At 38.7% G+C, this 9954-nt stretch overlaps 1 protein-coding gene across 1 annotated transcript in view; it reads right to left on the reverse strand.

Annotated features, from left to right (window-relative positions):
- The window catches only part of Znrf2 (zinc and ring finger 2), a 37897-nt gene that overhangs the window by 10724 nt on the left and 17219 nt on the right, over positions 1 to 9954 (reverse strand). Inside the window, exon 4 of the mRNA XM_013351364.2 lies at positions 3918 to 3997. Coding sequence (XP_013206818.2) covers positions 3940 to 3997 — 58 coding nt within the window. The 3' untranslated portion in view covers positions 3918 to 3939. The remainder of the gene's footprint in view (positions 1 to 3917; positions 3998 to 9954) is intronic.

Consider the following 9954-nt stretch of genomic DNA (forward strand, 5'->3'; position numbering starts at 1 on the left):
ACAGAATGATCAGTTAAAGCTTAACATATAAGAAATCAGCAAAAACTTAAGTCATTCCTTTTCCACAGTAAGTGCTTAAGTACACACATGAAAACACACACACAAAAAAAAAAAATCACACATACCCTCTCAAACTTAAAATCATCTCCCAAATAAAAGCAGCAAGCAACTTCATAATTAATGAAGACTGTACATATTCATATCTCTATTTTGGATTAGTAATTATTAAATTCTTATGTTGCTGATATAATGCAGGGCCTTTGCTACTTAAAAAAATAGACTCTGTTGGTTTAGATTTCTGCAGGCAGCTGTGTAGAAAGATCAAGCTAACCTATATAAGTTCATCTCAAAGCTTAGTTGTTATCTAAGGTTGACAGATATATGCTGATGGCCATGAGAGGGGATGTGTTCCAAAATCCCATGAGCTCACTGTGACATCAAAGAAAAAAAGTGTAGTGATGAGACCATGAAAGAAAAAACTAGGTCTGCTGTGGTTTTAGGGTTTGCTAATCTCCATCATGATAACATCAGAACCCTTCAGGGTCAATGACCACTCTTCTGCCATCCAAGGACACCCGAGGAATGATCAAAGACACTCTGTCTTCTGGCCCCTTGATCTAGGACTTTCCAGTGAGCAAGACACTGAGCAAAGAGATTTTGTTCACCATCAGCCACCTCAGGTACTTTGTTAGGTTTCTTTGACTGCACTAGAACAGACTAAAAGGAGCATATTTTATCTGAGGTTAAAGATTTAGGGATATACTTTACCATGTTAAATGCTAAATACCTTTTTCTGTAGCTTAGCCTCACCCAGAACTTCTACCACCATGCCCAGCAAAACTTCCATTTTATTAGCACTGTTTTTTTTTTTAACTATTTCTTTTAAAATGGTTCAGTAATTTCTCATAACGGTATTGACCCAGACACAGGACAACACACAACAGTATTTCAAAGTATCCTTGCCATCAGAAAATGTTTTACTGTTGGGGATACAGCTCAGTGGCAAGGCACCACCTAGCCAGAAGAGAAGTTTAAATTCAAGCTCTAAAACAACAGTAGGATACAGATTGGGACTGTGAATGTACCTCGGCGTAAACTGCTGGCATGTACAAGACCATGGCTTTGATTTCCAACACTATAAAACAAAACCAGTAAAATCTCTATCTTTCCAATAGTGAAATAAAAACACAGATACCCATGTGCCCTGATACAACCTCACTACATCCCACTGCTTGGCACCACAAATCTTACTATCCCATCTGTACTGAGGACCCTACAGAGACCCCAGGCGATAGTGCCCCAGTCTCCCGTGCTTTTGCTTTCGTGTGCACCTAGCTGCAGTTCTCACTTCTCAATCTGTTAAGTTATCCTCACCAATGCTGAAAACAAGTTTCTTGAGCACATCACCTCAATGCCTAAACTTCTAAAGAGCAAGAGATACTAATTACAACATTTATTTATTGTCTGTGGAGGTGTGCACATGGGCAGAGGTCAGAGAACAACATGTGGCAATTGGTTCTCTCCTTCCACTCTGCGGATCCTAGGGATGGAATACCAGTTACTAGGCTTGGTGACAGGCAACTTTACCACTGTCCTAATTAGGGGTTATCATCGCTGTGATGAAACACCATAATCAAAAGTGAGTTGGGTTGGGGAAGAAATCATGTCTCTGGCTTACACTTCCACAGCACTGTTCATCATCAAAGGAAGTCAGAACAGGAACTCAAATAGGGCAGGAACCTGGAAGCAGGAGCTGATGCAAAGGCCAAGCTGATGCAGAGGGTGCTGCTTACTGATTTGCTTGTTGGGCTTTCTTATAGAACCCAGGATACCACCAGCCCAGGGATGGTACCACCCACAATGGGCTGGGCCTTAAAAAGTGCCCTACAGGTTTGCCTATAACCCAACCTTATGGAGGCAATTTCTCAATTGAGGCTTCCTCCTCTCTGTTGACCCTAGCTTGTGTCAAGTTGACATAAAACTAGACAGCACACACAATGAGCAGCACCTTTCTAGCCTAAAGCACAAGAAATTATGCGAGGATAGCAGAGAACAAGACCCTAGAGCTTATAGTTTAATAGCTGCTCAGCAAGTTTACTGCTGGCTATAGTGTCCTCTCCTTGATCATGAGTCTCTCAGTTCTCTGAAGGGTTACAAGATTAGCTAAATGCTTCATATTTAAAGAGAGCAACTAAGTTAACCTTATTTTTTAAAGCTAGATGATGCCTTACTTTAATTTACCTTATGGGACATATATTAAAGATAGTTATCATTTACCTAAACTCACTAAGCATTTTCAAATAAATTAACTTGGCAGAACAGACTACTCTCCATTTACTACTGTAGTGTGATGCATTTGCCTATTACAGATACAAACGTTTTATTTTACAACATGTTAAGGATGGGAAGGAGAACGACTAGTCACATGATGTAACTTTTTGAAGGATATGTTGTCTAATCATCTCAAAATCGTTAAGTCATCAATGTTAGAACAGCTGGGTGCAAACCAGCACAAGACTGTGTCCTCAACAAGTCACCTTTCCCAGCTGCTCTAACTTCCTTATCTGAGCACTGAGCGGTACTACTCTAATAGCAAACAAGTAGTGGACAGAAAATCACACCAGCACACAATACTTCCGATTGACTGGAATTATACTACCTAAGAAAACACCCGGGACAATGCTCAAGCACATAGATTAAACTCTTTACAGTCTGGAACTTGCAATGTGTCTTGTTTCTTTTTATCTTTTATGTGTGAGACTGTGTGTGTTCATGTGTTCATGTGCTCAGCCAGAAGCTGACAAGTCATGTCCTCCTCAACTGCTCTCCACCTTATTTTTGATATAGGGTCTCTCACTAAATCTGGAGGTGGCCAACAAGGCTAGACTAGGCTAGGCCAGGGAGCTCTAGGTGTGGATCAGCTGCCCAGTGCTTTTCACATAGGTTCTGGGATCGGAGCTCAGGTCTTCATGCTTCCCTGGCATGCCCTTCTGAAAAAGAGGCAGCAGAAGCCACAGGGCTGGGGACAAATGAGAGGTACGAGTAGCAGCATCTGAGAAGCACCCACTTCAACCCCAAGGGCAGCTCAGCAGGGCAGCAGGACTGTGCGGCTCTTTTTAAACTACCTGACTCAGACGAAAATGATTTGCACTATGTTGTGCATATGCAACACAAAAGCTCCGATGAGTGTGATACAACTTACTTTTTAAATCATGGGACTTAATCTCTCTGACCCTTAAAGAACGTTCTGGAAAATGTGGTCATGATATGTACCTCACTGTTTCCTCCCAGTATTAAACTGTAAGTAAATAAACAAACAAACAAACATGTTTTTAAGTATCAAGAGTATTCTAGTTACACAATACCTAACTCTACTCAAGAATCAAGATTAGCTGCTTTTAATTAAGTAGTTTTTTGTTGGTGTTTTGGGAGTGGTTTTTGGTGATGGAAATTAAACCCAGGGCTTTTGACAATCAAGTCTGTATTCTAACACTTAGCATCCTTAATATATTTTTAAATGTGAGTTTTTATATAGTAGTCTTACAAAATACCTAGAAAACACACAGAGACGCACACAGAAATGTGCCTCCGTGAATAACTGGATGAAGGACAATTAGAATTAAGGACTTGAGGGACAGATAGCTCATCAGTGAAAGTCAGAACTTCAGAACCTGAGTTCTGGGACCTACATGGTAGAAAGGCAGAACCAATTCCTGCTGGCAGGTTGTCCTCTGATCCACACACACATGCCAAGGCTTGTGAATAATCACATGCTGCACGCACGCGCACGCACACACACACACACACACACACACACACACACACACACACACAGAGTTGAAAAAAACTGAAGATGAAATAGTAATTCAAAATAAGATTTTATAAATCAATTAAAACAAAAAAAAGGGACAAATTACCCATGACACAGGAATCAGATGCTTAATCTGAAGGGTGCTCTGGACAAGATCTATTTACTTCAAACCATTCATCTATGCAGCTAGAAAAGAACAAACCAGAGAAGTATAAATCCTATGTTTAATCACATCCTATAGTCATAATAAAAATATCAACTACTTGACTTTAGTGTCTTTGGAAAAAATCACTATCTTTAATGATCAGACCTGACAGATACAGTAAAAGATGTTAATTATACTTCAGTTATTTTACATTATCAAAGGGGAAAATCCTCAAATAATTATGCTATGACATACTTTCAAACTCAAAAAGAATAATTATTACCTTAAAGAACTACCATTTCACTAATATTCAAGAGTTAGAAAAACATTTCTTTTTCAATAGTTACACATAGGCCTGATCAGTTTGCCTATCAATGCAATAAAATTAAAATGCTTTAAAATTATAATTCTTGACAATATTGTATAACATTTAAAAATTCCATGCTTATATTTGATTATTGAACCTTTAGTTCCACCTTGCTTTGCAATCCATATATATACAGACAAAGAAATCCTAATCTATTTGTATTTATAGAGTATTCATGATCATTCTGGAAATTCTGCACAGGGTACATACAATTATCTTCTTCCTTTGGGTTTGCTATGTACATATATGTGTGCACACCTGTGGAAGTCAAACACAACCTTGGAGGTCATTCCTCAAGTATTGCCCACCTTTTTTTAAAACAAATAAACAAACCAGGGCTTATTACTAGCCCGGAACACGCTAGGCTGGTTAGTGAAGCTAGCTGTCCAATGAGTCCCAGGGATCCACCCAGCTCCACCTCCTTAGCACAGACTGGAAGTGCTAGTCACCACACCGGTGAGCTTCTGTGTCTGTTTTCCAAGGACTGAACTCAGGTCCTCATTCTTGCAAGGCAAGCACTTTATTGAGCGATCTTCAAGCCCATAATTACTTTCCAGTGCTCAATTAACAACAGAGTCCAGAGTCCAGTTCTGTAGTCCCCCTTCAAGTGCTCTCGGTAGTAATGGGCAATGGCTGCTGCACTATCGGCACAGATGGAACACATTTCCCTCACTGTACAAAAAAATTGTTCCTTCACTGTCCCAAATTCACAGAACTGTGACAAATGACAACAATGATGTCTTCAAAGTAACTCGGCCAGCAGCGTGTGAGTCACTAAAGCAGGACTCAAACTGTTCTGAGTTCTCACTGGAGGCACTGTTAATTCCTGCATGCTCTACAGTGAGGTCAGCTAGTATCCTGAAGGGGAAAGAAGACAGGCCATTCTCATAATCTGGTGAAAACACTAGGAGAAATGTAAAAGACCTCAATAATCATTCATATCTTCCAACTGACTAAAGTAACTCCTGATACCACTCAAATATTTGCTCTAAATATCAAACCCTAATTTGGTTATGATATGTTTTCAGTCTGGACTATACCACTGCACCCTAAAAGACCTTCCAACTACAAAAATACATCTTAAAACAGAACAGTCCAGTGGTGGTTACGCTCATAGTCCACTGAACAGCACTTATTAGCCATGTAATCTGGGCTCATCATGAGATGGCGATAAATAACTCCAGTCCCATTTCATGTGAACTAATAGCAACCCATATAGCTTCTCCCGTAAACTACCTCATTAGTTTTTCAGACTGTGATACCCCTTTCTCCTAGCAGCTCCAACAGGAAATCAGTGTTCTAAATTTAGTACTTTTTATTCTCAAGCATTTTCTTACCACATAACTTTAAAGGCATGTATTTTTAAAACACACAGCATTGTTCCATGTTTAAAAACCTAAATCAGTGCTACCATAAATATTATTCCTTATTTGCCTTCTTCATTTGTGCTTTTAAATTTGTATTCCATTATGTAAGTACAGTACATGGATTTGATGCCACAAGCCTATAAATCAGAGTTGCTTAGGTTGCTGAGGCAGGAGGATTAAAGGCTTAAAACCTAGAAGACATGATATATTGTTTTAAAATAAATGACAAGCATGCCACAGTTTACTTATCTATTCTTTTGTTATAGATAGTCCCAATTATCTTTTAACAGTCTCTCAAAGGTCATGCAAATTATAATCTTGTCACTAATTACAGTTTGAATTGGCTTTTTAGAAAGTCACAGTAAGGCTTTTTCAGTGCTGGCTCACATCCTGGTTTAGATGCCTTCTTTCCTCTTGGTCTTAATTTTGGGTAGTAGCTGTCTCTAGACTTGAGAGTAGAATGACTGACTCGTGACATATATACTGTGAGTACAGTTGCCTACCAACTTCAATCTTTTTTACTGAATTAAGAGCTAAAAATTTTTCATTTTAAAAATATTTTATCATAATTTATTTGTGTGTGTGTGTGTGTGTGTGTGTGTGTGTGTGTACGTGTACATGCTCTGGTGACCGTGTGGCAGCCAGAGTCCACGAGAGCGAGTTCTTTTCTTCCACTTGAGGGTCCTGGGGATCAAACTCAGGCTTGGAGATGAGCACTTTTACCCACTGAACTATCTTACTACCACCAATTGTTTTCTTTTTCTTTTTTAATGATCTATAGTTTTTTTTTCTTACAGATTTTCAAGAACCTACTATTGTTTGGGTATCTCAGTTATATATGTATGTGGGGTGAGGTCAGGGATCTGAAACAAGGTCTTGCTATGTTGATCACAAATCCAAGACCTTTCTGCTTCAATCTCCTAAATTCTGTAATCACAGGTAGATACTATCATGTCTGGCAATGTATAGTGCTTTTTAATAAACTTTTCCACAAAATCTTAAACTCAAAGTAAAAAAGTTTGATGGTAAAAATCTGATTAAAGGCAGACCATGCAACATAACTTGTTACCAGAACAAAGACATGTTCATTTCTAATAAACACTGTACTTCTGGAACGTAATGAGTTCAGTGTCATATGTACTTCATGGCTTGTTGTAATCAAGTGTGCTCTCGTTTGCAGCTCTACAAAGTAGCACTTACGGTGCTAGAAAAGATATCACATGGACCAGAGTATTACCATGTCACTACGCTATCATGCTTCTGTCTGCCAATTGCAAGCATTATCTGCTCTAGCAGTTAACCAAAAGACTGCATGCTAGTTCAAACACAAAACTGTTGTTGTCATGCTAAAAGTCATCTCCACTACAAAGTCTAGTTTCTACCGCTAATGTAATTTTTAATAGCCACAATTTTTAATATTTAATATCAACCTTCTAAGTTTATCTTTTAAATTTGTCTATGTGTATGTATCTGTGCCTAAATGTATGTAGAGTACCATGTGTGTACATGATCCCTTGAATGTCAGAAGAGGGGTTAAAACCCTGGAAGTGGAGTTACAGGAGGCTGTGAGCCACCATATGAATGCTGGGAATGGAGCCCAGGTCCTCTACACAAGAGCAGAAAAGTACTCTTAGCTATTGAGCCATCTTTGAGCACCTCCTAAGCTTATTTTAGGGGGGGTGGAAAAAAATTCTTACCAAAAGGTCAAAAACAATTTTCTATTTTTTCCCCTACATCCTTAGATATTTGAATTTCACAGCTATTATGGAGAACTAGAATTTTTATTTCAAACTTTAAAAATGATTCAACTGTTTCTCCATCTGGATAACAGTATCAGTTGACCCCAGCACCGCTCAACAGCACACTGTAATGCTACACTGCAGCACCATTATGTAAGTGTCTCAGACAGAGTCAATTTAGGGCCAGCACTTCCCGAATTTTAACACATCTAAATCCTCACAACTATATAAAGTTTGTACTATTGTCCTTAAACATTCAGAGACAAGAAAATCAAAACCTGTCTAAAGTTACACAGTATATCAATTAGTGGAAGGGTGAGAGCCCTGATTCCAGTCTCCATGCCCTTAGGTCCCATGCTGTGGTCTCCCTGGTCAGACTCATGTGTTTATGGACTTAGTTTTGTCTTTGCTTGTTTAATTTTTGCATCTCTTAGGACATATGTCCTAACAGGATTATTCTCCAAGAGTACGGGTACCGTTCTTTGGCCCTTCACTTGTTGGTCCATATATATGTATTTTTAGAAACACTGTCAGAAACTAAGACTTGACTGGGATAACATTAGTTATATAGGCTAATTAGGGTCAAATATAGTTTTTATAATACTGAGTTTTTCTATACACACCATGTTTTACATGTATTTTAATCATATATACCTTACATTTCAATAAAGTTTTAAATTTTTTAAAGAAAGACTCAAACATCTTTATAGAAATTATTCCTAATACATTATTGCTTTTGCAGCCCTTTTTTAAAAATAAATTTTAATGTTACTATTTAAAGAAAAGTTCTACTTCATTTTCTTTATGGGACATGAAGGCAATAATTTCCACATCACCTATCTGGAAACCCCATAAACTCTCATTGATTTTAATAATTTTTATTCCCTAGCTCTCTCTCTACCCACCTACCCATCCATCCATGTGTGTACATGTGTGTGAGTATGCAGGAGCCCTGGTGTGGACGTAGAGGTCAGAGGAAAGCATACAGAAGTTGTTTCTCTCCTTCTGCCATGCATGTTTGGGAACAAGCTTGAGTTGTCAGGCTTGGCAGCAAGCGCCTTTGCCTGCTGATCCATCTCACTGACCCAGTTCTAATAATTCACCTATTGTTTAGCCTGAGTTTTTGCTTTAAAGTTCACAAACACAAATGACTTTTCACTTAAAGCATCCTCATTTACTGAGTAGCTGTTCATCCCCAGCATAAATCCAAACTGGTCCTGAGGTATAATTTCAACTCATTTACTTGCTTATTTATTTTATATGCGTGTGTTACTGGTAGCCGGTGACAGAACCTAAGGCAAGTGCTTTCCCACTGAGCTATCCTCAGTATGAGACACTATTTCAGACAGGTATTGTGAAATTTGGATTTTTGCATTTTAAGTTTCCTTTGCACATGGTCCTTGTCTGATGTCCAATCTCTGCTATTTTCCAACTCATTCTCTGCATGCCAGAACCACTGTCAAACCATCTCTGAAGGCCTGCTTAAGGGTTTATTTTTCTCCAATCAATGTTTGTCATTTTTCAGATTTAATCTGAACTTCTTAAAGCAGTCAGTAATTGAAGTTTTGAATTTTTAATCATTATTTATAAAATTACATATTATAAAAACTGTCCATTTGTTAAAATTTGTAATTCAAGAATATTAGCAGTGAGTTTTCCATTTATTCATAATTTGTGCCAAATTATGTCCTTTTCTATTTTTTTTTTTCTGGAGACAATTCTGCTGTAATTATCTCCAACTTTAGCACACTGCTGTCTTCACCCACCACTTCCTTCTGTCTGCCGCTGCTCTGCCCACTCTCACCATCTACTGAGAAATCTCCCGACTGCTCACTCTAGGCACGTTCAGCTGTTTATCATTGTTCAGTTATAATTACTTCCCGAGTTCCCTGATGATTTGTCCTGTGACTTACACATTATTCTGAAGGATATCTAAGAGTAAGTTCTGCTGTCATCCTGGAAACTGATGATGGTCAGAGGTATGCTGCCATTGTGAGAGTTTGCTGAGATATGCTTAGTGGATTAAAACACAACTCATTTCTACAATATTCTTTGTGTCCTTGACAAGGAAACTCATCAGACTGAACCAGGGGGTAGGGGATCAGTTCAGTGGGAAAGAACAGCTCAACACATGCAAGGCCCTGGACTCTATCTCTAGTACCAGGAAATAAAAGAGACTGGGAAGGCGAAAGTCAGGCACAAGAGCACATCCAAAACACCTGCTCTCAGGAGGTTGCAGGAGGAACACGTGTGAGGGCAGCCTAAGCTACATGCAGATTTTGAAGCTATCCTGAGCTATGCAATTAGATCCTTCCTATCTGCAAAAACAAACAAAATCAAAACTTGGCAAGCAAAAATGGCTCAATTTTTCTGTATATTGACTCATGTATTTTATTTGTTTAATCAGGAAAATTAAAAACTTTCCATTATGGGCTGGAGAGATGGCTCAGCAGTTAAGAGCATTGTCTGCTCTTCCAAAGGTCCTGAGTTCAATTCCCAGCAACCACATGGTGGCTCACAACCAT

The sequence above is a fragment of the Microtus ochrogaster genome, linkage group LG3, assembly GCF_000317375.1.
Source record: "Microtus ochrogaster isolate Prairie Vole_2 linkage group LG3, MicOch1.0, whole genome shotgun sequence".
Lineage (NCBI taxonomy): Eukaryota > Metazoa > Chordata > Mammalia > Rodentia > Cricetidae > Microtus > Microtus ochrogaster.